The sequence below is a fragment of the Triturus cristatus genome, chromosome 10, assembly GCF_964204655.1.
Source record: "Triturus cristatus chromosome 10, aTriCri1.1, whole genome shotgun sequence".
In the NCBI taxonomy this organism is placed as follows: Eukaryota; Metazoa; Chordata; class Amphibia; order Caudata; family Salamandridae; genus Triturus; species Triturus cristatus.
Window position 1 is genome coordinate 1241809386 of NC_140593.1, and position 26910 is coordinate 1241836295.

At 57.0% G+C, this 26910-nt stretch overlaps 1 protein-coding gene across 1 annotated transcript in view; it reads right to left on the reverse strand.

Annotated features, from left to right (window-relative positions):
- The window catches only part of LOC146797181 (forkhead box protein P3-like), a 238098-nt gene that overhangs the window by 32041 nt on the left and 179147 nt on the right, over window positions 1–26910 (reverse strand). Inside the window, exon 10 of the mRNA XM_085630324.1 lies at window positions 21023–21124. Within this exon, the coding sequence (XP_085486450.1) occupies window positions 21023–21124 (102 nt within the window). The remainder of the gene's footprint in view (window positions 1–21022; window positions 21125–26910) is intronic.

A 26910-nucleotide genomic window follows, 5' to 3' on the forward strand; every position in this document is an offset into this window, starting at 1 on the left:
TCTTCTCTAGCGCCTCGATACCCTGAGATCAGCAGCCACCTCCCTATCCAGTCCTGACCTTCCTTCTCCCATGCTCCTCTTGCTTCCTATGGCTGCTCCTCTTCTCTAGCGCCTCAATACCCTGAAATCAGCAGCCACCTCCCTATCCAGTCCTGACCTTCCTTCTCCTATGGTCCTCTGGCTCCTAGGGCTCTTCTCTAGCGCCTCGATACCCTGAGATCAGCAGCCACCTCCCTATCCAATCCTGGCCTTCCTTCTCCTATGGTCCTCTGGCTCCCTAGGGCTGCTCCTCTTCTCTAGCGCCGCGCTACCCTGGGATTAGCAGCCACCTCCCTATCCAGTCCTGGCCTTCCTTCTCCTATGGTCCTCTTGCTCCCTAGGGCTGCTCCTCTTCTCTAGCGCCTCGATACCCTGCGGTCTGCAGCCACCTCCCTATCCAGTCCTGACCTTCCTTCTCCTATGGTCCTCTGGCTCCCTAGGGCTGCTCCTCTTCTCTAGCGCCTCGATACCCTGTGGTCTGCAGCCACATCCCTATCCAGTCCTGGCCTTCCTCCTCCTATGGTCCTCTGGCTCCCTAGGGCTGCTCCTCTTCTCTAGCGCTTCAACACCCTGCGGTCTGCAGCCACCTCCCTATCCAGTCCTGACCTTCCTTCTCCTATGGTCCTCTGGCTCCCTAGGACTGCTCCTCTTCTCTAGCGCCTCGATACCCTGAAATCAGCAGCCACCTCCCTATCCAGTCCTGACCTTCCTTCTCCTATGGTCCTCTGGCTCCCTAGGGCTGCTCCTCTTCTCTAGCGCCTCGATACCCTGAAATCAGCAGCCACCTCCCTATCCAGTCCTGACCTTCCTTCTCCTATGGTCCTCTGGCTCCCTAGGACTGCTCCTCTTCTCTAGCGCCATCGATACCCTGAGATCAGCAGCCACCTCCCTATTCAGTCCTGACCTTCCTTCTCCTATGGTCCTCTGGCTCCCTAGGGCTGCTCCTCTTCTCTAGCGCCTCGATACCCTGAGATCAGCAGCCACCTCCTTATCCAGTCCTGACCTTCCTTCTCCTATGCTCCTCTTTCTCCCTAGGGCTGCTCCTCTTCTCTAGCGCCTCGATACCCTGAGATCGGCAGCCACCTCCCTATCCAGTCCTGACCTTCCTTCTCCTATGGTCCTCTGGCTCCCTAGGGCTGCTCCTCTTCGCGAGCTCTTCTACACCCTGCGGTCTGCAGCCACCTCCCTATCCAGTCCTGACCTTCCTTCTCCTATGCTCCTCTTTCTCCCTAGGGCTGCTCCTCTTCTCTAGCGCCTCGATACCCTGAGATCGGCAGCCTCCTCCCTATCCAGTCCTGGCCTTTCTTCTCCTATGGTCCTCTGGCTCCCAAGGGCTGCTCCTCTTCTCTAGCGCCATCGATACCCTGAGATCAGCAGCCACCTCCCTATCCAGTCCTGACCTTCCTTCTCCTATGGTCCTCTGGCTCCCTAGTGCTGCTCCTCTTCTCTAGCGCCTCGATACCCTGAGATCAGCAGCCACCTCCTTATCCAGTCCTGACCTTCCTTCTCCCATGCTCCTCTTGCTTCTTATGGCTGCTCCTCTTCTCTAGCGCCTCAATACCCTGAGATCAGCAGCCACCTCCCTATCCAGTCCTGACCTTCCTCCTCCTATGGTCCTCTGGCTCCCTAGGGCGGCTCCTCTTCTCTAGTGCCTCGATACCCTGAGATCAGCAGCCACCTCCCTATCCAGTCCTGGCCTTCCTTCTCCTATGGTCCTCTGGCTCCCTAGGGCTGCTCCTCTTCTCTAGCGCCTCAATACCCTGAGATCAGCAGCCTCCTCCCTATCCAGTCCTGATCTTCCCTCTCCTATGGTCCTCTTGCTCCCTAGGGCTGCTCCTCTTCTCTAGCGCCTCGATACCCTGAGATCAGCAGCCACCTCCCTATCCAGTCCTGACCTTCCTTCTCCTATGGTCCTCTGGCTCCCTAGTGCTGCTCCTCTTCTCTAGCGCCGCGATGCCCTGGGATTAGCAGCCACCTCCCTATCCAGTCCTGACCTTCCTTCTCCTATGGTCCTCTGGCTCCCTAGGGCTGCTCCTCTTCTCTAGCGCCTCGATACCCTGAGATCAGCAGCCACCTCCCTATCCAGTCCTGTCCTTCCTTCTCCTATGGTCCTCTTGCTCCCTAGGGCTGCTCCTCTTCTCTAGCGCCTCGATACCCTGAGCTCAGCAGCCACCTCCCTATCCAGTCCTGGCCTTCCTTCGCCTATGGTCCTTTTGATCTCTAGGGCTGCTCCTCTTCTCTAGCGCCTCGACACCCTGTGGTCTGCAGCCACCTCCCTATCCAGTCCTGATCTTCCCTCTCCTATGGTCCTCTGGCTCCCTAGGGCTGCTCCTCTTCTCTAGCGCCGCGATACCCTGGGATTAGCAGCCACCTCCCTATCCAGTCCTGACCTTCCTTCTCCTATGGTCCTCTGGTTCCCTAGGGCTGCTCCTCTTCTCTAGCGCCTCGATACCCTGCGGTCTACAGCCACATCCCTATCCAGTCCTGGCCTTCCTTCTCCTATGGTCCTCTTGCTCCCTCAGGCTGCTCCTCTTCTCTAGCGCCTCGACACCCTGCGGTCTGCAGCCACCTCCCTCTGCAGTCCTGGCCTTCCTTCTCCTATGGTCCTCTTGCTCCCTAGGGCTGCTCCTCTTCTCTAGCGCCGCAATTCCCTGGGATCAGCAGCCACCTCCCTATCCAGTCCTGACCTTCCTTCTCCTATGGTCCTCTTGCTCCCTAGGGCTGCTCCTCTTCTCTAGCGCCTCGATACCCTGAGATCAGCAGCCACCTCCCTATCCAGTCCTGGCCTTCCTTCTCCTATGGTCCTCTTGCTCCCTAGGGCTGCTCCTCTTCTCTAGCGCCGCAATTCCCTGGGATCAGCAGCCACCTCCCTATCCAGTCCTGACCTTCCTTCTCCTATGGTCCTCTGGCTCCCTAGGGCTGCTCCTCTTCTCTAGCGCCTCGATACCCTGAGCTCAGCAGCCACCTCCCTATCCAGTCCTGTCCTTCCTTCGCCTATGGTCCTCTTGATCTCTAGGGCTGCTCCTCTTCTCTAGCGCTTCGACACCCTGCGGTCTGCAGCCACCTCCCTATCCAGTCCTGGCCTTCCTTCTCCTATGGTCCTCTTGCTCCCTAGGGCTGCTCCTCTTCTCTAGCGCCGCGATACCCTGAGATCAGCAGCCACCTCCCTATCCAGTCCTGACCTTCCTTGTCCTATGGTCCTCTGGCTCCCTAGGGCTGCTCCTCTTCTATAGCGCCTCGATACCCTGCGGTCTGCAGCCACCTCCCTATCCAGTCCTGGCCTTCCTTCTCCTATGGTCCTCTTGCTCCCTAGGGCTGCTCCTCTTCTCTAGCGCCGCGATACCCTGGGATCAGCAGCCACCTCCCTATCCAGTCCTGACCTTCCTTGTCCTATGGTCCTCTGGCTCCCTAGGGCTGCTCCTCTTCTATAGCGCCTCGATACCCTGCGGTCTGCAGCCACCTCCCTATCCAGTCCTGGCCTTCCTTCTCCTATGGTCCTCTTGCTCCCTAGGGCTGCTCCTCTTCTCTAGCGCCTCGATACCCTGAGCTCAGCAGCCACCTCCCTATCCAGTCCTGTCCTTCCTTCGCCTATGGTCCTCTTGATCTCTAGGGCTGCTCCTCTTCTCTAGCGCCTCGACACCCTGCGGTCTGCAGCCACCTCCCTATCCAATCCTGGCCTTCCTTCTCCTATGGTCCTCTTGATCTCTAGGGCTGCTCCTCTTCTCTAGCGCCTCGATACCCTGAGCTCAGCAGCCACCTCCCTATCCAATCCTGGCCTTCCTTCTCCTATGGTCCTCTTGATCTCTAGGGCTGCTCCTCTTCTCTAGCGCCTCGATACCCTGCGGTCTACAGCCACATCCCTGTCCAGTCCTGGCCTTCCTTCTCCTATGGTCCTCTTGCTCCCTCAGGCTGCTCCTCTTCTCTAGCGCCTCGACACCCTGCGGTCTGCAGCCACCTCCCTCTGCAGTCCTGGCCTTCCTTCTCCTATGGTCCTCTGGCTCCCTAGGGCTGCTCCTCTTCTCTAGCGCCGCAATTCCCTGGGATCAGCAGCCACCTCCCTATCCAGTCCTGACCTTCCTTCTCCTATGGTCCTCTTGCTCCCTAGGGCTGCTCCTCTTCTCTAGCGCCGCAATACCCTGGGATCAGCAGCCACCTCCCTATCCAGTCCTGACCTTCCTTCTCCTATGTTCCTCTTGCTCCCTAGGGCTGCTCCTCTTCTCTAGCGCCTCGATACCCTGAGATCAGCAGCCACCTCCCTATCCAGTCCTGACCTTCATTCTCCTATGGTCCTCTGGCTCCCTACGGCTGCTCCTCTTCTCTAGCGCCTCGACACCCTGCGGTCTGCAGCCACCTCCCTATCCAGTCCTGGCCTTCCTTCTCCTATGGTCCTCTTGCTCCCTAGGGCTGCTCCTCTTCTCTAGCGCCTCGATACCCTGAGATCAGCAGCCACCTCCCTATCCAGTCCTGACCTTCATTCTCCTATGGTCCTCTGGCTCCCTAGGGCTGCTCCTCTTCTCTAGCGCCACAATGCCCTGAGATCAGCAGCCACCTCCCTATCCAGTCCTGGCCTTCCTTCTCCTATGTTCCTCTTGCTCCCTAGGGCTGCTCCTCTTCTCTAGCGCCTCGATACCCTGAGATCAGCAGCCACCTCCCTATCCAGTCCTGACCTTCATTCTCCTATGGTCCTCTGGCTCCCTACGGCTGCTCCTCTTCTCTAGCGCCTCGACACCCTGCGGTCTGCAGCCACCTCCCTATCCAGTCCTGGCCTTCCTTCTCCTATGGTCCTCTTGCTCCCTAGGGCTGCTCCTCTTCTCTAGCGCCTCGATACCCTGAGATCAGCAGCCACCTCCCTATCCAGTCCTGACCTTCATTCTCCTATGGTCCTCTGGCTCCCTACGGCTGCTCCTCTTCTCTAGCGCCTCGATACCCTGTGGTCTGCAGCCACATCCCTATCCAGTCCTGGCCTTCCTTCTCCTATGGTCCTCTGGCTCCCTAGGGCCGCTCCTCTTCTCTAGCGCCGCGATACCCTGCGGTCTGCAGCCACCTCCCTATCCAGTCCTGGCCTTCCTTCTCCTTTGGTCCTCTGGCTCCTACGGCTCTTCTCTAGCGCCTCGATACCCTGAGATCAGCAGCCACCTCCCTATCCAGTCCTGACCTTCCTTCTCCTATGGTCCTCTGGCTCCCACGGGCTGCTCCTCTTCTCTAGCGCCTCGATACCCTGAGATCAGCAGCCACCTCCCTATCCAGTCCTGACCTTCCTTCTCCTATGGTCCTCTGGCTCCCTAGCGCTGCTCCTCTTCTCTAGCGCCTCGATACCCTGAGATCAGCAGCCACCTCCTTATCCAGTCCTGACCTTCCTTCTCCCATGCTCCTCTTGCTTCCTATGGCTGCTCCTCTTCTCTAGCGCCTCAATACCCTGAGATCAGCAGCCACCTCCCTATCCAGTCCTGACCTTCCTTCTCCTATGGTCCTCTGGCTCCTAGGGCTCATCTCTAGCGCCTCGATACCCTGAGATCAGCAGCCACCTCCCTATCCAAACCTGGCCTTCCTTCTCCTATGGTCCTCTTGATCTCTAGGGCTGCTACTCTTCTCTAGCGCCTCGATACCCTGCGGTCTGCAGCCACCTCCCTATCCAGTCCTGGCCTTCCTTCTCCTATGGTCCTCTTGCTCCCTAGGGCTGCTCCTCTTCTCTAGCGCTGCGATACCCTGGGATTAGCAGCCACCTCCCTATCAAGTCCTGAACTTCCTTCTCCTATGGTCCTCTGGCTCCCTAGGGCTGCTCCTCTTCTCTAGCGCCTCGATACCCTGTGGTCTGCAGCCACATCCCTATCCAGTCCTGGCCATCCTTCTCCTATGGTCCTCTTGCTCCCTAGGGCTGCTCCTCTTCTCTAGCGCCTCGATACCCTGACCTCAGCAGCCACCTCCCTATCCAGTCCTGGCCTTCCTTCTCCTATGGTCCTCTTGATCTCTAGGGCTGCTCCTCTTCTCTAGCGCCTCGATACCCTGGGGTCTACAGCCACATCCCTATCCAGTCCTGACCTTCCTTCTCTTATGGCTCCCTAAGGCTGCTCCTCTTCTCTAGCGCTTCGACACCCTGTGGTCTGCAGCCACCTCGCTATCCAGTCCTGGCCTTCCTTCTCCTATGGTCCTCTTGCTCCCTAGGGCTGCTCCTCTGCTCTAGCGCCTCGATACCCTGAGATCAGCAGCCACCTCCCTATCCAGTCCTGACCTTCCTTCTCCTATGTTCCTCTTGCTCCCTAGGGCTGCTCCTCTTCTCTAGCGCCTCGATACCCTGCGGTCTGCAGCCACCTCCCTATCCAGTCCTGACCTTCCTTCTCCTATGGTCCTCTGGCTCCCTAGGGCTGCTGCTCTTCTCTAGCGCCTCGATACCCTGAGATCAGCAGCCACCTCCCTATCCAGTCCTGACCTTTCTTCTCCTATGGTCCTCTGGCTCCCTAGGGCTGCTCCTCTTCTCTAGCGCCTTGATACCCTGAGATCAGCAGCCACCTCCCTATCCAGTCCTGGCCTTCCTTCTCCTATGGTCCTCTGGCTCCCTAGGGCTGCTCCTCTTCTCTAGCGCTTCGACACCCTGCGGTCTGCAGCCACCTCCCTATCCAGTCCTGGCCTTCCTTCTCCTATGGTCCTCTTGCTCCCTAGGGCTGCTCCTCTTCTCTAGCGCCTCGATACCCTGAGATCAACAGCCACCTCCGTATCCAGTCCTGACCTTCCTTCTCCTATGGTCCTCTGGCTCCCTAGGGCTGCTCCTCTTCTCTAGCGCCTCGATACCCTGCGGTCTGCAGCCACCTCCCTATCCAGTCCTGACCTTCCTTCTCCTATGGTCCTCTGGCTCCCTAGGGCTGCTCTTCTTCACTAGCGCTTCGACACCCTGCGGTCTGCAGCCACCTCCCTATCCAGTCCTGGCCTTCCTTCTCCTATGGTCCTCTTGCTCCCTAGGGCTGCTCCTCTTCTATAGCGCCTCGATACCCTGCGGTCTGCAGCCACCTCCCTATCCAGTCCTGGCCTTCCTTCTCCTATGGTCCTCTTGCTTCCTAGGGCTGCTCTTCTTCTCTAGCGCCTCGATACCCTGAGATCAGCAGCCACCTCCCTATCCAGTCCTGACCTTCCTTCTCCTATGGTCCTCTTGCTCCCTAGGGCTGCTCCTCTTCTCTAGCGCCTCGATACCCTGCGGTCTGCAGCTACATCCCTCTCCAGTCCTGGCCTTCCTTCTCCTATGGTCCTCTGGCTCCCTAGGGCTGCTACTCTTCTCTAGCGCCGCGATACCCATGGATCAGCAGCCACCTCCCTATCCAGTCCTGACCTTCCTTCTCCTATGGTCCTCTGGCTCCCTAGGGCTGCTCTTCTTCACTAGCGCTTCGACACCCTGCGGTCTGCAGCCACCTCCCTATCCAGTCCTGGCCTTCCTTCTCCTATGGTCCTCTTGCTCCCTAGGGCTGCTCCTCTTCTATAGCGCCTCGATACCCTGCGGTCTGCAGCCACATCCCTATCCAGTCCTGGCCTTCCTTCTCCTATGGTCCTCTGGCTCCCTAGGGCTGCTCCTCTTCTCTAGCGCTGCGATACCCTGAGATCAGCAGCCACCTCCCTATCCAGTCCTGGCCTTCCTTCTCCTATGGTCCTCTTGCTCCCTAGGGCTGCTCCTCTTCTCTAGCGCTTCGACACCCTGCGGTCTGCAGCCACCTCCCTATCCAGTCATGGGCTTCCTTCTCCTATGGTCCTCTGGCTCCCTAGGGCTGCTCCTCTTCTCTAGCACTTTGACACCCTGCGGTCTGCAGCCACCTCCCTATCCAGTCCTGGCCTTCCTTCTCCTATGGTCCTCTGGCTCCCTAGGGCTGCTCCTCTTCTCTTGCGCCTCGATACCCTGAGATCAGCAGCCTCCTCCCTATCCAGTCCTGACCTTCCTTTTCCTAATGATCCTCTGGCTCCCTAGGGCTGCTCCTCTTCTCTAGCGCCTCGATACCCTGCGGTCTGCAGCCACCTCCCTATCCAGTCCTGACCTTCCTTCTCCTCTAGTCCTCTTGCTCCCTAGGGCTGCTCCTCTTCTCTAGCACTTTGACACCCTGCGGTCTGCAGCCACCTCCCTATCCAGTCCTGGCCTTCCTTCTCCTATGGTCCTCTGGCTCCCTAGGGCTGCTCCTCTTCTCTTGCGCCTCGATACCCTGAGATCAGCAGCCTCCTCCCTATCCAGTCCTGACCTTCCCTCTCCTATGGTCCTCTTGCTCCCTAGGGCTGCTCCTCTTCTCTAGCGCCTCGATACCCTGAGATCAGCAGCCACCTCCCTATCCAGTCCTGACCTTCCTTCTCCTATGGTCCTCTGGCTCCCTAGTGCTGCTCCTCTTCTCTAGCGCCTCGATACCCTGAGATCAGCAGCCACCTCCTTATCCAGTCCTGACCTTCCTTCTCCCATGCTCCTCTTGCTTCCTATGGCTGCTCCTCTTCTCTAGCGCCTCAATACCCTGAAATCAGCAGCCACCTCCCTATCCAGTCCTGACCTTCCTTCTCCTATGGTCCTCTGGCTCCTAGGGCTCTTCTCTAGCGCCTCGATACCCTGAGATCAGCAGCCACCTCCCTATCCAATCCTGGCCTTCCTTCTCCTATGGTCCTCTGGCTCCCTAGGGCTGCTCCTCTTCTCTAGCGCCGCGCTACCCTGGGATTAGCAGCCACCTCCCTATCCAGTCCTGGCCTTCCTTCTCCTATGGTCCTCTTGCTCCCTAGGGCTGCTCCTCTTCTCTAGCGCCTCGATACCCTGCGGTCTGCAGCCACCTCCCTATCCAGTCCTGACCTTCCTTCTCCTATGGTCCTCTGGCTCCCTAGGGCTGCTCCTCTTCTCTAGCGCCTCGATACCCTGTGGTCTGCAGCCACATCCCTATCCAGTCCTGGCCTTCCTCCTCCTATGGTCCTCTGGCTCCCTAGGGCTGCTCCTCTTCTCTAGCGCTTCAACACCCTGCGGTCTGCAGCCACCTCCCTATCCAGTCCTGACCTTCCTTCTCCTATGGTCCTCTGGCTCCCTAGGACTGCTCCTCTTCTCTAGCGCCTCGATACCCTGAAATCAGCAGCCACCTCCCTATCCAGTCCTGACCTTCCTTCTCCTATGGTCCTCTGGCTCCCTAGGGCTGCTCCTCTTCTCTAGCGCCTCGATACCCTGAAATCAGCAGCCACCTCCCTATCCAGTCCTGACCTTCCTTCTCCTATGGTCCTCTGGCTCCCTAGGACTGCTCCTCTTCTCTAGCGCCATCGATACCCTGAGATCAGCAGCCACCTCCCTATTCAGTCCTGACCTTCCTTCTCCTATGGTCCTCTGGCTCCCTAGGGCTGCTCCTCTTCTCTAGCGCCTCGATACCCTGAGATCAGCAGCCACCTCCTTATCCAGTCCTGACCTTCCTTCTCCTATGCTCCTCTTTCTCCCTAGGGCTGCTCCTCTTCTCTAGCGCCTCGATACCCTGAGATCGGCAGCCACCTCCCTATCCAGTCCTGACCTTCCTTCTCCTATGGTCCTCTGGCTCCCTAGGGCTGCTCCTCTTCGCGAGCTCTTCTACACCCTGCGGTCTGCAGCCACCTCCCTATCCAGTCCTGACCTTCCTTCTCCTATGCTCCTCTTTCTCCCTAGGGCTGCTCCTCTTCTCTAGCGCCTCGATACCCTGAGATCGGCAGCCTCCTCCCTATCCAGTCCTGGCCTTTCTTCTCCTATGGTCCTCTGGCTCCCAAGGGCTGCTCCTCTTCTCTAGCGCCATCGATACCCTGAGATCAGCAGCCACCTCCCTATCCAGTCCTGACCTTCCTTCTCCTATGGTCCTCTGGCTCCCTAGTGCTGCTCCTCTTCTCTAGCGCCTCGATACCCTGAGATCAGCAGCCACCTCCTTATCCAGTCCTGACCTTCCTTCTCCCATGCTCCTCTTGCTTCTTATGGCTGCTCCTCTTCTCTAGCGCCTCAATACCCTGAGATCAGCAGCCACCTCCCTATCCAGTCCTGACCTTCCTCCTCCTATGGTCCTCTGGCTCCCTAGGGCGGCTCCTCTTCTCTAGTGCCTCGATACCCTGAGATCAGCAGCCACCTCCCTATCCAGTCCTGGCCTTCCTTCTCCTATGGTCCTCTGGCTCCCTAGGGCTGCTCCTCTTCTCTAGCGCCTCAATACCCTGAGATCAGCAGCCTCCTCCCTATCCAGTCCTGATCTTCCCTCTCCTATGGTCCTCTTGCTCCCTAGGGCTGCTCCTCTTCTCTAGCGCCTCGATACCCTGAGATCAGCAGCCACCTCCCTATCCAGTCCTGACCTTCCTTCTCCTATGGTCCTCTGGCTCCCTAGTGCTGCTCCTCTTCTCTAGCGCCGCGATGCCCTGGGATTAGCAGCCACCTCCCTATCCAGTCCTGACCTTCCTTCTCCTATGGTCCTCTGGCTCCCTAGGGCTGCTCCTCTTCTCTAGCGCCTCGATACCCTGAGATCAGCAGCCACCTCCCTATCCAGTCCTGTCCTTCCTTCTCCTATGGTCCTCTTGCTCCCTAGGGCTGCTCCTCTTCTCTAGCGCCTCGATACCCTGAGCTCAGCAGCCACCTCCCTATCCAGTCCTGGCCTTCCTTCGCCTATGGTCCTTTTGATCTCTAGGGCTGCTCCTCTTCTCTAGCGCCTCGACACCCTGTGGTCTGCAGCCACCTCCCTATCCAGTCCTGATCTTCCCTCTCCTATGGTCCTCTGGCTCCCTAGGGCTGCTCCTCTTCTCTAGCGCCGCGATACCCTGGGATTAGCAGCCACCTCCCTATCCAGTCCTGACCTTCCTTCTCCTATGGTCCTCTGGTTCCCTAGGGCTGCTCCTCTTCTCTAGCGCCTCGATACCCTGCGGTCTACAGCCACATCCCTATCCAGTCCTGGCCTTCCTTCTCCTATGGTCCTCTTGCTCCCTCAGGCTGCTCCTCTTCTCTAGCGCCTCGACACCCTGCGGTCTGCAGCCACCTCCCTCTGCAGTCCTGGCCTTCCTTCTCCTATGGTCCTCTTGCTCCCTAGGGCTGCTCCTCTTCTCTAGCGCCGCAATTCCCTGGGATCAGCAGCCACCTCCCTATCCAGTCCTGACCTTCCTTCTCCTATGGTCCTCTTGCTCCCTAGGGCTGCTCCTCTTCTCTAGCGCCTCGATACCCTGAGATCAGCAGCCACCTCCCTATCCAGTCCTGGCCTTCCTTCTCCTATGGTCCTCTTGCTCCCTAGGGCTGCTCCTCTTCTCTAGCGCCGCAATTCCCTGGGATCAGCAGCCACCTCCCTATCCAGTCCTGACCTTCCTTCTCCTATGGTCCTCTGGCTCCCTAGGGCTGCTCCTCTTCTCTAGCGCCTCGATACCCTGAGCTCAGCAGCCACCTCCCTATCCAGTCCTGTCCTTCCTTCGCCTATGGTCCTCTTGATCTCTAGGGCTGCTCCTCTTCTCTAGCGCTTCGACACCCTGCGGTCTGCAGCCACCTCCCTATCCAGTCCTGGCCTTCCTTCTCCTATGGTCCTCTTGCTCCCTAGGGCTGCTCCTCTTCTCTAGCGCCGCGATACCCTGAGATCAGCAGCCACCTCCCTATCCAGTCCTGGCCTTCCTTCTCCTATGGTCCTCTTGCTCCCTCAGGCTGCTCCTCTTCTCTAGCGCCTCGACACCCTGCGGTCTGCAGCCACCTCCCTCTGCAGTCCTGGCCTTCCTTCTCCTATGGTCCTCTTGCTCCCTAGGGCTGCTCCTCTTCTCTAGCGCCGCAATTCCCTGGGATCAGCAGCCACCTCCCTATCCAGTCCTGACCTTCCTTCTCCTATGGTCCTCTTGCTCCCTAGGGCTGCTCCTCTTCTCTAGCGCCTCGATACCCTGAGATCAGCAGCCACCTCCCTATCCAGTCCTGGCCTTCCTTCTCCTATGGTCCTCTTGCTCCCTAGGGCTGCTCCTCTTCTCTAGCGCCGCAATTCCCTGGGATCAGCAGCCACCTCCCTATCCAGTCCTGACCTTCCTTCTCCTATGGTCCTCTGGCTCCCTAGGGCTGCTCCTCTTCTCTAGCGCCTCGATACCCTGAGCTCAGCAGCCACCTCCCTATCCAGTCCTGTCCTTCCTTCGCCTATGGTCCTCTTGATCTCTAGGGCTGCTCCTCTTCTCTAGCGCTTCGACACCCTGCGGTCTGCAGCCACCTCCCTATCCAGTCCTGGCCTTCCTTCTCCTATGGTCCTCTTGCTCCCTAGGGCTGCTCCTCTTCTCTAGCGCCGCGATACCCTGAGATCAGCAGCCACCTCCCTATCCAGTCCTGACCTTCCTTGTCCTATGGTCCTCTGGCTCCCTAGGGCTGCTCCTCTTCTATAGCGCCTCGATACCCTGCGGTCTGCAGCCACCTCCCTATCCAGTCCTGGCCTTCCTTCTCCTATGGTCCTCTTGCTCCCTAGGGCTGCTCCTCTTCTCTAGCGCCGCGATACCCTGGGATCAGCAGCCACCTCCCTATCCAGTCCTGACCTTCCTTGTCCTATGGTCCTCTGGCTCCCTAGGGCTGCTCCTCTTCTATAGCGCCTCGATACCCTGCGGTCTGCAGCCACCTCCCTATCCAGTCCTGGCCTTCCTTCTCCTATGGTCCTCTTGCTCCCTAGGGCTGCTCCTCTTCTCTAGCGCCTCGATACCCTGAGCTCAGCAGCCACCTCCCTATCCAGTCCTGTCCTTCCTTCGCCTATGGTCCTCTTGATCTCTAGGGCTGCTCCTCTTCTCTAGCGCCTCGACACCCTGCGGTCTGCAGCCACCTCCCTATCCAATCCTGGCCTTCCTTCTCCTATGGTCCTCTTGATCTCTAGGGCTGCTCCTCTTCTCTAGCGCCTCGATACCCTGAGCTCAGCAGCCACCTCCCTATCCAATCCTGGCCTTCCTTCTCCTATGGTCCTCTTGATCTCTAGGGCTGCTCCTCTTCTCTAGCGCCTCGATACCCTGCGGTCTACAGCCACATCCCTGTCCAGTCCTGGCCTTCCTTCTCCTATGGTCCTCTTGCTCCCTCAGGCTGCTCCTCTTCTCTAGCGCCTCGACACCCTGCGGTCTGCAGCCACCTCCCTCTGCAGTCCTGGCCTTCCTTCTCCTATGGTCCTCTGGCTCCCTAGGGCTGCTCCTCTTCTCTAGCGCCGCAATTCCCTGGGATCAGCAGCCACCTCCCTATCCAGTCCTGACCTTCCTTCTCCTATGGTCCTCTTGCTCCCTAGGGCTGCTCCTCTTCTCTAGCGCCGCAATACCCTGGGATCAGCAGCCACCTCCCTATCCAGTCCTGACCTTCCTTCTCCTATGTTCCTCTTGCTCCCTAGGGCTGCTCCTCTTCTCTAGCGCCTCGATACCCTGAGATCAGCAGCCACCTCCCTATCCAGTCCTGACCTTCATTCTCCTATGGTCCTCTGGCTCCCTACGGCTGCTCCTCTTCTCTAGCGCCTCGACACCCTGCGGTCTGCAGCCACCTCCCTATCCAGTCCTGGCCTTCCTTCTCCTATGGTCCTCTTGCTCCCTAGGGCTGCTCCTCTTCTCTAGCGCCTCGATACCCTGAGATCAGCAGCCACCTCCCTATCCAGTCCTGACCTTCATTCTCCTATGGTCCTCTGGCTCCCTAGGGCTGCTCCTCTTCTCTAGCGCCACAATGCCCTGAGATCAGCAGCCACCTCCCTATCCAGTCCTGGCCTTCCTTCTCCTATGTTCCTCTTGCTCCCTAGGGCTGCTCCTCTTCTCTAGCGCCTCGATACCCTGAGATCAGCAGCCACCTCCCTATCCAGTCCTGACCTTCATTCTCCTATGGTCCTCTGGCTCCCTACGGCTGCTCCTCTTCTCTAGCGCCTCGACACCCTGCGGTCTGCAGCCACCTCCCTATCCAGTCCTGGCCTTCCTTCTCCTATGGTCCTCTTGCTCCCTAGGGCTGCTCCTCTTCTCTAGCGCCTCGATACCCTGAGATCAGCAGCCACCTCCCTATCCAGTCCTGACCTTCATTCTCCTATGGTCCTCTGGCTCCCTACGGCTGCTCCTCTTCTCTAGCGCCTCGATACCCTGTGGTCTGCAGCCACATCCCTATCCAGTCCTGGCCTTCCTTCTCCTATGGTCCTCTGGCTCCCTAGGGCCGCTCCTCTTCTCTAGCGCCGCGATACCCTGCGGTCTGCAGCCACCTCCCTATCCAGTCCTGGCCTTCCTTCTCCTTTGGTCCTCTGGCTCCTACGGCTCTTCTCTAGCGCCTCGATACCCTGAGATCAGCAGCCACCTCCCTATCCAGTCCTGACCTTCCTTCTCCTATGGTCCTCTGGCTCCCACGGGCTGCTCCTCTTCTCTAGCGCCTCGATACCCTGAGATCAGCAGCCACCTCCCTATCCAGTCCTGACCTTCCTTCTCCTATGGTCCTCTGGCTCCCTAGCGCTGCTCCTCTTCTCTAGCGCCTCGATACCCTGAGATCAGCAGCCACCTCCTTATCCAGTCCTGACCTTCCTTCTCCCATGCTCCTCTTGCTTCCTATGGCTGCTCCTCTTCTCTAGCGCCTCAATACCCTGAGATCAGCAGCCACCTCCCTATCCAGTCCTGACCTTCCTTCTCCTATGGTCCTCTGGCTCCTAGGGCTCATCTCTAGCGCCTCGATACCCTGAGATCAGCAGCCACCTCCCTATCCAAACCTGGCCTTCCTTCTCCTATGGTCCTCTTGATCTCTAGGGCTGCTACTCTTCTCTAGCGCCTCGATACCCTGCGGTCTGCAGCCACCTCCCTATCCAGTCCTGGCCTTCCTTCTCCTATGGTCCTCTTGCTCCCTAGGGCTGCTCCTCTTCTCTAGCGCTGCGATACCCTGGGATTAGCAGCCACCTCCCTATCAAGTCCTGAACTTCCTTCTCCTATGGTCCTCTGGCTCCCTAGGGCTGCTCCTCTTCTCTAGCGCCTCGATACCCTGTGGTCTGCAGCCACATCCCTATCCAGTCCTGGCCATCCTTCTCCTATGGTCCTCTTGCTCCCTAGGGCTGCTCCTCTTCTCTAGCGCCTCGATACCCTGACCTCAGCAGCCACCTCCCTATCCAGTCCTGGCCTTCCTTCTCCTATGGTCCTCTTGATCTCTAGGGCTGCTCCTCTTCTCTAGCGCCTCGATACCCTGGGGTCTACAGCCACATCCCTATCCAGTCCTGACCTTCCTTCTCTTATGGCTCCCTAAGGCTGCTCCTCTTCTCTAGCGCTTCGACACCCTGTGGTCTGCAGCCACCTCGCTATCCAGTCCTGGCCTTCCTTCTCCTATGGTCCTCTTGCTCCCTAGGGCTGCTCCTCTGCTCTAGCGCCTCGATACCCTGAGATCAGCAGCCACCTCCCTATCCAGTCCTGACCTTCCTTCTCCTATGTTCCTCTTGCTCCCTAGGGCTGCTCCTCTTCTCTAGCGCCTCGATACCCTGCGGTCTGCAGCCACCTCCCTATCCAGTCCTGACCTTCCTTCTCCTATGGTCCTCTGGCTCCCTAGGGCTGCTGCTCTTCTCTAGCGCCTCGATACCCTGAGATCAGCAGCCACCTCCCTATCCAGTCCTGACCTTTCTTCTCCTATGGTCCTCTGGCTCCCTAGGGCTGCTCCTCTTCTCTAGCGCCTTGATACCCTGAGATCAGCAGCCACCTCCCTATCCAGTCCTGGCCTTCCTTCTCCTATGGTCCTCTGGCTCCCTAGGGCTGCTCCTCTTCTCTAGCGCTTCGACACCCTGCGGTCTGCAGCCACCTCCCTATCCAGTCCTGGCCTTCCTTCTCCTATGGTCCTCTTGCTCCCTAGGGCTGCTCCTCTTCTCTAGCGCCTCGATACCCTGAGATCAACAGCCACCTCCGTATCCAGTCCTGACCTTCCTTCTCCTATGGTCCTCTGGCTCCCTAGGGCTGCTCCTCTTCTCTAGCGCCTCGATACCCTGCGGTCTGCAGCCACCTCCCTATCCAGTCCTGACCTTCCTTCTCCTATGGTCCTCTGGCTCCCTAGGGCTGCTCTTCTTCACTAGCGCTTCGACACCCTGCGGTCTGCAGCCACCTCCCTATCCAGTCCTGGCCTTCCTTCTCCTATGGTCCTCTTGCTCCCTAGGGCTGCTCCTCTTCTATAGCGCCTCGATACCCTGCGGTCTGCAGCCACCTCCCTATCCAGTCCTGGCCTTCCTTCTCCTATGGTCCTCTTGCTTCCTAGGGCTGCTCTTCTTCTCTAGCGCCTCGATACCCTGAGATCAGCAGCCACCTCCCTATCCAGTCCTGACCTTCCTTCTCCTATGGTCCTCTTGCTCCCTAGGGCTGCTCCTCTTCTCTAGCGCCTCGATACCCTGCGGTCTGCAGCTACATCCCTCTCCAGTCCTGGCCTTCCTTCTCCTATGGTCCTCTGGCTCCCTAGGGCTGCTACTCTTCTCTAGCGCCGCGATACCCATGGATCAGCAGCCACCTCCCTATCCAGTCCTGACCTTCCTTCTCCTATGGTCCTCTGGCTCCCTAGGGCTGCTCTTCTTCACTAGCGCTTCGACACCCTGCGGTCTGCAGCCACCTCCCTATCCAGTCCTGGCCTTCCTTCTCCTATGGTCCTCTTGCTCCCTAGGGCTGCTCCTCTTCTATAGCGCCTCGATACCCTGCGGTCTGCAGCCACATCCCTATCCAGTCCTGGCCTTCCTTCTCCTATGGTCCTCTGGCTCCCTAGGGCTGCTCCTCTTCTCTAGCGCTGCGATACCCTGAGATCAGCAGCCACCTCCCTATCCAGTCCTGGCCTTCCTTCTCCTATGGTCCTCTTGCTCCCTAGGGCTGCTCCTCTTCTCTAGCGCTTCGACACCCTGCGGTCTGCAGCCACCTCCCTATCCAGTCATGGGCTTCCTTCTCCTATGGTCCTCTGGCTCCCTAGGGCTGCTCCTCTTCTCTAGCACTTTGACACCCTGCGGTCTGCAGCCACCTCCCTATCCAGTCCTGGCCTTCCTTCTCCTATGGTCCTCTGGCTCCCTAGGGCTGCTCCTCTTCTCTTGCGCCTCGATACCCTGAGATCAGCAGCCTCCTCCCTATCCAGTCCTGACCTTCCCTCTCCTATGGTCCTCTTGCTCCCTAGGGCTGCTCCTCTTCTCTAGCGCCTCGATACCCTGAGATCAGCAGCCACCTCCCTATCCAGTCCTGACCTTCCTTCTCCTATGGTCCTCTGGCTCCCTAGTGCTGCTCCTCTTCTCTAGCGCCTCGATACCCTGAGATCAGCAGCCACCTCCTTATCCAGTCCTGACCTTCCTTCTCCCATGCTCCTCTTGCTTCCTATGGCTGCTCCTCTTCTCTAGCGCCTCAATACCCTGAAACCAGCAGCCACCTCCCTATCCAGTCCTGACCTTCCTTCTCCTATGGTCCTCTGGCTCCTAGGGCTCTTCTCTAGCGCCTCGATACCCTGAGATCAGCAGCCACCTCCCTATCCAATCCTGGCCTTCCTTCTCCTATGGTCCTCTGGCTCCCTAGGGCTGCTCCTCTTCTCTAGCGCCGCGCTACCCTGGGATTAGCAGCCACCTCCCTATCCAGTCCTGGCCTTCCTTCTCCTATGGTCCTCTTGCTCCCTAGGGCTGCTCCTCTTCTCTAGCGCCTCGATACCCTGCGGTCTGCAGCCACCTCCCTATCCAGTCCTGACCTTCCTTCTCCTATGGTCCTCTGGCTCCCTAGGGCTGCTCCTCTTCTCTAGCGCCTCGATACCCTGTGGTCTGCAGCCACATCCCTATCCAGTCCTGGCCTTCCTCCTCCTGTGGTCCTCTGGCTCCCTAGGGCTGCTCCTCTTCTCTAGCGCTTCAACACCCTGCGGTCTGCAGCCACCTCCCTATCCAGTCCTGACCTTCCTTCTCCTATGGTCCTCTGGCTCCCTAGGACTGCTCCTCTTCTCTAGCGCCTCGATACCCTGAAATCAGCAGCCACCTCCCTATCCAGTCCTGACCTTCCTTCTCCTATGGTCCTCTGGCTCCCTAGGGCTGCTCCTCTTCTCTAGCGCCTCGATACCCTGAAATCAGCAGCCACCTCCCTATCCAGTCCTGACCTTCCTTCTCCTATGGTCCTCTGGCTCCCTAGGACTGCTCCTCTTCTCTAGCGCCATCGATACCCTGAGATCAGCAGCCACCTCCCTATTCAGTCCTGACCTTCCTTCTCCTATGGTCCTCTGGCTCCCTAGGGCTGCTCCTCTTCTCTAGCGCCTCGATACCCTGAGATCAGCAGCCACCTCCTTATCCAGTCCTGACCTTCCTTCTCCTATGCTCCTCTTTCTCCCTAGGGCTGCTCCTCTTCTCTAGCGCCTCGATACCCTGAGATCGGCAGCCACCTCCCTATCCAGTCCTGACCTTCCTTCTCCTATGGTCCTCTGGCTCCCTAGGGCTGCTCCTCTTCGCGAGCTCTTCTACACCCTGCGGTCTGCAGCCACCTCCCTATCCAGTCCTGACCTTCCTTCTCCTATGGTCCTCTGGCTCCTAGGGCTCTTCTCTAGCGCCGCGATACCCTGAGATCAGCAGCCACCTCCCTATCCAATCCTGGCCTTCCTTCTCCTATGGTCCTCTGGCTCCCTAGGGCTGCTCCTCTTCTCTAGCTCCTCGATACCCTGCGGTCTGCAGCCACCTCCCTATCCAGTCCTGACCTTCCTTCTCCTATGGTCCTCTGGCTCCCTAGGGCTGCTCCTCTTCTCTAGCGCCTCGATACCCTGTGGTCTGCAGCCACATCCCTATCCAGTCCTGGCCTTCCTTCTCCTATGGTCCTCTTGCTCCCTAGGGCTGCTCCTCTTCTCTAGCGCTTCGACACCCTGCGGTCTGCAGCCACCTCCCTATCCAGTCATGGGCTTCCTTCTCCTATGGTCCTCTGGCTCCCTAGGGCTGCTCCTCTTCTCTAGCGCTTTGACACCCTGCGGTCTGCAGCCACCTCCCTATCCAGTCCTGGCCTTCCTTCTCCTATGGTCCTCTGGCTCCCTAGGGCTGCTCCTCTTCTCAAGCGCCTCGATACCCTGAGATCAGCAGCCTCCTCCCTATCCAGTCCTGGCCTTCCTTCTCCTATGGTCCTCTGGCTCCTAGGGCTCTTCTCTAGCGCCTCGATACCCTGAGATCAGCAGCCACCTCCCTATCCAATCCTGGCCTTCCTTCTCCTATGGTCCTCTGGCTCCCTAGGGCTGTTCCTCTTCTCTTGCGCCTCGATACCCTGAGATCAGCAGCCTCCTCCCTATCCAGTCCTGACCTTCCCTCTCCTATGGTCCTCTTGCTCCCTAGGGCTGCTCCTCTTCTCTAGCGCCTCGATACCCTGAGATCAGCAGCCACCTCCCTATCCAGTCCTGACCTTCCTTCTCCTATGGTCCTCTGGCTCCCTAGTGCTGCTCCTCTTCTCTAGCGCCTCGATACCCTGAGATCAGCAGCCACCTCCTTATCCAGTCCTGACCTTCCTTCTCCCATGCTCCTCTTGCTTCCTATGGCTGCTCCTCTTCTCTAGCGCCTCAATACCCTGAAATCAGCAGCCACCTCCCTATCCAGTCCTGACCTTCCTTCTCCTATGGTCCTCTGGCTCCTAGGGCTCTTCTCTAGCGCCTCGATACCCTGAGATCAGCAGCCACCTCCCTATCCAATCCTGGCCTTCCTTCTCCTATGGTCCTCTGGCTCCCTAGGGCTGCTCCTCTTCTCTATCGCCGCGATACCCTGGGATTAGCAGCCACCTCCCTATCCAGTCCTGGCCTTCCTTCTCCTATGGTCCTCTTGCTCCCTAGGGCTGCTCCTCTTCTCTAGCGCCTCGATACCCTGCGGTCTGCAGCCACATCCCTATCCAGTCCTGGCCTTCCTCCTCCTATGGTCCTCTGGCTCCCTAGGGCTGCTCCTCTTCTCTAGCGCTTCAACACCCTGCGGTCTGCAGCCACCTCCCTATCCAGTCCTGACCTTCCTTCTCCTATGGTCCTCTGGCTCCCTAGGACTGCTCCTCTTCTCTAGCGCCTCGATACCCTGAAATCAGCAGCCACCTCCCTATCCAGTCCTGACCTTCCTTCTCCTATGGTCCTCTGGCTCCCTAGGGCTGCTCCTCTTCTCTAGCGCCTCGATACCCTGAAATCAGCAGCCACCTCCCTATCCAGTCCTGACCTTCCTTCTCCTATGCTCCTCTTTCTCCCTAGGGCTGCTCCTCTTCTCTAGCGCCTCGATACCCTGAGATCGGCAGCCACCTCCCTATCCAGTCCTGACCTTCCTTCTCCTATGGTCCTCTGGCTCCTAGGGCTCTTCTCTAGCGCCGCGATACCCTGATATCAGCAGCCACCTCCCTATCCAATCCTGGCCTTCCTTCTCCTATGGTCCTCTGGCTCCCTAGGGCTGCTCCTCTTCTCTAGCTCCTCGATACCCTGCGGTCTGCAGCCACCTCCCTATCCAGTCCTGACCTTCCTTCTCCTATGGTCCTCTGGCTCCCTAGGGCTGGTCCTCTTCTCTAGCGCCTCGATACCCTGCGGTCTGCAGCCACATCCCTATCCAGTCCTGACCTTCCTTCTCCTATGGTCCTCTGGCTCCCTAGGGCTGCTCCTCTTCTCTAGCGCCTCGATACCCTAAAGTCTGCTTCTCACACTCTATTCTGGTCCCGGGTGAACAGGTTTCCCTTTGTTGTGAGTGGGTTCTCTCCTTTAGTACTTGCCTCAGAGGGCCGGTATCTAGTGCTCTATCCTGGCCCCCGTTCCAGGGTTTGAATCTTTTCTTTATTTCCCACAGGTCCCCCCGGCCAGTGTTTGGCCATGATCTTCGAGGTGTTAATGGTTTCCCTAGTGGTCGCCTGGACCCACGTGGAGATAGATGTCCCCGTCATGTAGCGCCTCAGAACTTGAGGCCTGCTTCTAGTACTCCGCCCTAATCCTCACCTACTAATGGTCTAAAGATTTCTACCTGTGGTCGCTCAGCCCCTCTCTAGCACCTGGCGCCCAATGGGCTGTGCCTATCACGCTACCTGGCCCTCTCTTTGCAGGCTTTGAAGGGTTCTGTCTGGCTTCTGGAGCTCCTTCCCTCCCTTAGCGCCTACAGCCTGCTTCTAGTGTTCTCCGAGCACTCACCTTCCAGGTGGTCTTGTTCTCCCTGAAGTAGGCGAACATCTCGCTAAGCCGGTTGTAAATCTCACTCAGTGTGAGCTGCTTGTTGGGGGACTGCAGGATGGCCTGTGGAGAGAAGGCAGAGGGTTTACAATGTTAGGGGGTGGTGCTTGGTGGGGGGGTGCAGGATGGTCTGTGGAGAGAAGGCAGTGTTTACAAGGTCAGGGGGTTATGCTTGGTGGGGGGGTGCAGGATGGCCTGTGGAGAGAAGGCAGTGTTTACAAGGTCAGGGGGTTATGCTTGGTGGGGGGGGGGGGGGGTGCAGGATGGCCTGTGGAGAGAAGGTAGAGGGCTGACAAGGTTAGGGAGTTCCTGAAAGCATGCTCTCTTGTGGACTCACTTCAATCAAATGAAAGCAAACAAGGGAGTGGTAACAAAGTGGCCTCCTTCAGAAGGCTCAAGGTGAGGAAGAATGTGTCCAGAATCACATGGTTGTCAGATAAGTGCCGAGGCCGGGACCCAAGCGCACAAGCTCGGTTCCAAGGTAGGCAGAGCAGCCACAAGACCTCACTGTCTCTCTCACTCCCAGCCCTCACCCTTTCCAGGTGCTGAGGGGCACACAGTGCAGCAGAGAGATTGGAAGAAAGGCAGGGACAAATGTGGGGTTAGTGGACTGCTGAAGAGTTCCCCCCGAGGTCGTCAGTTCTTCTCTGGGTCCCTGGAAGACTCTTTCCCCAGTCAGTTCTTCACTCACCCCTAGCAGACCCCTTTGGGTGTCACAACACTGACCATTCCTGGCCCACTTTCCCTCTTACTGCAGCCAGTCCGCCTCCGTCCCGCCTCCTGTAGTTGTGGCATTTTTATATTGTGTCCTCTTTTTGAGCCCACAGCTTTGCCCACATCACTCTCATGTTCCCTCTGCAGGTTTTCCATCTCTTCCCCACCAGGCTGGTGAAATTGTTATGTTGATAGTTTTTATATAGCGCGGCAATCACCCATCAGGGTATCCTGCCGCACCAGGAAAAACCATAAGTAGGCGGGCACAGATGCACTAAAACCAGATGCCCCTGATTCTTTGTGATTTGAGAACAGTCGTGCCTTGAGTGCCCTCCGGAAGGAGGAGTGGTCGTGATTCCTGCGAAGGGACAGAGGCAGAGAATCCCATTTCTTGGCGCTAAGTGGGGAGGAAGGAAGGTTGATCTACTCTTCAGAGGTGGATCTGCGGAACCTGAAGCACGGACTGTGTGGAAGATCTGGGTTCCCAGCTGGGCAGTGGTCACCTGCTCTTGAAAGACACCTGAAGCAAGGAGTGAGTGGAAGATCTGGGTTCCCAGCTGAGCAGTGGTCACCTGCTCTTGAAAGACACCTGAAGCAAGGAGTGCGTGAAAGATCTGGGTTCCCAGGTGGGCAGTGGTCACCTACTCTTGAAAGACACCTGAAGCAAGGAGTGAGTGGAAGATCTGGGTTCCCAGGTGGGCAGTGGTCACCTACTCTTGAAAGACACCTGAAGCAAGGAGTGAGTGGAAGATCTGGGTTCCCAGCTGAGCAGTGGTCACCTGCTCTTGAAAGACACCTGAAGCAAGGAGTGCGTGAAAGATCTGGGTTCCCAGGTGGGCAGGGGTCACCTACTCTTGAAAGACACCTGAAGCAAGAAGTGTGTGGAAGATCTGGGTTCCCAGGTGGGCAGTGGTCACCTGCTCTTGAAAGACACCTGAAGCAAGGAGTGTGTGGAAGATCTGGGTTCCCAGGTGGGCAGTGGTCACCTACTCTTGAAAGACACCTGAAGCAAGGAGTGTGTGGAAGATCTGGGTTCCCAGGTGGGAATGTCACCTACTCTTAAGAGACATCTGAAGCAAGGAGTGTGTGGAAGATCTGGGTTCCCCGGTGGGCAGTGCTCACCCACTCTTGAAAGACACCTGAAGCAAGGAGTGTGTGGAAGATCTGGGTTCCCAGGTGGGCAGTGGTCACCTACTCTTGAAATACACCTGAAGCAAGGTGTGAGTGGAAGATCTGGATTCCCAGCTGGGCAGTGGTCACCTGCTCTTGAAAGAAACCTGAAGCAAGGAGTGTGTGGAAGATCTGGGTTCCCAGGTGGGAATGTCACCTACTCTTAAGAGACATCTGAAGCAAGGAGTGTGTGGAAGATCTGGGTTCCCCGGTGGGCAGTGCTCACCTACTCTTGAAAGACACCTGAAGCAAGGAGTGTGTGGAAGATCTGGGTTCCCAGGTGGGCAGTGGTCACCTACTCTTGAAATACACCTGAAGCAAGGTGTGAGTGAAAGATCTGGATTCCCAGCTGGGCAGTGGTCACCTGCTCTTGAAAGACACCTGAAGCAAGGAGTGTGTGGAAGATCTGGGTTCCCAGGTGGGCAGTGGTTACCTGCTCTTAAGAGACACCTGAAGCAAGGAGTGTGTGAAAGATCTGGGTTCCACGGTGGGCAGTGGTCACCTACTCTTGAAAGACACCTGAAGCAAGAAGTGTGTGGAAGATCTGGGTTCCCAGGTAGGCAGTGGTCACCTACTCTTGAAAGACACCTGAAGCAATGAGTGTGTGGAAGATCTGGGTTCCTAGGTGGGCAGTGGTCACCTACTCTTGAAAGACACCTGAAGCAAGGAGTGTGTGGAAGATATGGGTTCCCAGGTGGGCAGTGGTCACCTACTCTTGAAAGACACCTGAAGCAAGGAGTGTGTGGAAGATCTGGGTTCCCAGCTGGGCAGTGGTCACCTACTCTTGAAAGACACCTGAAGCAAGGATTGTGTGAAAGATCTGGGTTCCCAGGTGGGAATGTCACCTACTCTTAAGAGACATCTGAAGCAAGGAGTGTGTGGAAGATCTGGGTTCCCCGGTGGGCAGTGCTCACCTACTCTTGAAAGACACCTGAAGCAAGGAGTGTGTGGAAGATCTGGGTTCCCAGGTGGGCAGTGGTCACCTACTCTTGAAATACACCTGAAGCAAGGTGTGAGTGGAAGATCTGGATTCCCAGCTGGGCAGTGGTCACCTGCTATTGAAAGACACCTGAAGCAAGGAGTGTGTGGAAGATCTGGGTTCCCAGGTGGGCAGTGGTTACCTGCTCTTAAGAGACAACTTAAGCAAGGAGTGTGTGGAAGATCTGGATTCCCAGGTGGGCAGTGGTTACCTGCTCTTAAGAGACACCTGAAGCAAGGAGTGTGTGAAAGATCTGGGTTCCACGGTGGGCAGTGGTCACCTACTCTTGAAAGACACCTGAAGCAAGAAGTGTGTGGAAGATCTGGGTTCCCAGGTGGGCAGTGGTCACCTACTCTTGAAAGACACATGAAGCAAGGAGTGTGTGGAAGATCTCGGTTCCTAGGTGGGCAGTGGTCACCTACTCTTGAAAGACACCTGAAGCAAGGAGTGTGTGGAAGATATGGGTTCCCAGGTGGGCAGTGGTCACCTACTCTTGAAAGACACCTGAAGCAAGGAGTGTGTGGAAGATATGGGTTCCCAGGTGGGCAGTGGTCACCTACTCTTGAAAGACACCTGAAGCAAGGAGTGTGTGGAGGATCTGGGTTCTCAGGTGGGGCGATGGGTAGAAATCTTCCTGCGTAAGTGAGCTGGTCCAGAACTTTGCATCACCCGGTGAGTGAGGCACAAAGAGAATGCATTTGTGAATGGGGAACCAATGTAGGGGGATTATGGAAGCCAAAATGTGAGCATTTTGCGAATTATTAAGGATTAATCAAACTGCTCCACTCTTTAGAGGTGGATCTGTGAAACTTGAAACATGGACTGTGTGGAAGATCTGGGTTCCGCGGTGGGCAGTGGTCACCTACTCTTGAAAGACACCTTAAGCAAGGAGTGTGTGGAAGATCTGGGTTCCCAGGTGGGCCGTGGTCACCTACTCTTGAAAGACACCTGAAGCAAGGAGTGAGCGGAAGATCTGGGTTCTCAGCCGAGCAGTGGTCACCTGCTCTTGAAAGACACCTGAAGCAAGGAGTGTGTGGAAGATCTGGGTTCCCAGGTGGGCAGTGGTTACCTGCTCTTAAGAGACAACTGAAGCAAGGACTGTGTGGAAGATCTGGTTCCCAGCTGGGCAGTGGTCACCTACTCTTGAAAGACACCTGAAGCAAGGAGTGAGTGGAAGATCTGGGTTCCCAGCTGAGCAGTGGTCACCTGCTCTTGAAAGACACCTGAAGCAAGGAGTGAGTGGAAGATCTAGGTTCCTAGGTGGGCAGTGATTACCTGCTCTTAAGAGACAACTGAAGCAAGGAGTGTGTGGAAGATCTGGGTTCCCAGCTGGGCAGTGGTCACCTACTCTTGAAAGACACCTGAAGCAAGAAGTGTGTGGAAGATCTGGGTTCCCAGGTAGGCAGTGGTCACCTACTCTTGAAAGACACCTGAAGCAAGGAGTGTGTGGAAGATCTGGGTTCCCAAGTGGGAAGGTCACCTACTCTTAAGAGACATCTGAAGCAAGGAGTGTGTGGAAGATCTGGGTTCCCTGATGGGCAGTGCTCACCTACTCTTGAAAGACACCTGAAGCAAGGAGTTTGTGGAAGATCTGGGTTCCCAGGTGGGCAGTGGTCACCTACTCTTGAAAGACACCTGAAGCAAGGAGTGAGTGGAAGATCTGGGTTCCCAGGTGGGCAGTGGTCACCTACTCTTGAAATACACCTGAAGCAAGGAGTGAGTGGAAGATCTGGATTCCCAGCTGGGCAGTGGTCACCTGCTCTTGAAAGACACCTGAAGCAAGGAGTGTGTGGAAGATCTGGGTTCCCAGGTGGGCAGTGGTTACCTGCTCTTAAGAGACAACTTAAGCAAGGAGTGTGTGGAAGATCTCGGTTCCCAGCTTGGCAGTGGTCACCTACTCTTGAAAGACACCTGAAGCAAGGAGTGTGTGAAAGATCTGGGTTCCCAGGTGGGCAGTGGTCACCTACTCTTGAAAGACACCTGAAGCAGGAAGTGTGTGGAAGATCTGGGTTCCCAGGTGGGCAGTGGTCACCTACTCTTGAAAGACACCTGAAGCAAGGAGTGTGTGGAAGATCTGGGTTCCTAAGTGGGCAGTGGTCACCTACTCTTGAAAGACACCTGAAGCAAGGAGTGTGTGGAAGATATGGGTTCCCAGGTGGGCAGTGGTCACCTACTCTTGAAAGACACCTGAAGCAAGGAGTGTGTGGAAGATCTGGGTTCTCAGGTGGGGCGATGGGTAGAAATCTTCCTGTGTAAGTGAGCTGGTCCAGAACTTTGCATCACCCGGTGAGTGAGGCACAAAGAGAATGAGTTTGTGAATGGGGAACCAATGTAGGGGGATTATGGAAGCCAAAATGTGAGCACTTTGCGAATTATTAAGGATTAATCAAACTGCTCCATTTTGGAATCATTGTAGACGGGCAGGCGTTTGGTCAGAAGTCCAACCTCAAGGGAATCGCAGTAATCAAGGTGGGAAACAGTAGGATCTTGATTGACCACATGTTTTTCAGATTCTGATAACATTGGAAGATGTTTGGAAACAGCCATAAATACTAGACACAGGAAACTGAAACTTTAATGGTGTGTGAAGGGAGAGATAGTTATTGATCAAACAAGAAGCCTAGGTGGAGTCCTGGGACTTCTGTCCACCAACCTGGAGACCAGGACGCCCCCTTCCATATGAAGAATTCCTGTTTTCGCTGCATTAGTCTTAAGATAATTATTGTTCATTCGAGTATCGACCGTTGGCAATTACTTAAAATTCAGAGGAGACAAAATCTGAAGAATCGTAAGGGTTGAAGAGATTTTGGATGAATCCGCGTCGGGGTGAATGAGAGGCTCAGCATGCGGATGGGACTGTCTAGGGGTTGAACATAGATGTTAAAAAGCAGGGGTTTAGCGAGGATCTCTGTGGTTTGCCCTGTTCAAGCTTCCGAAACCTGGATCCAAAAAGTGGTAAGGCGACCACTTGAGCGTGGTGAGCCAG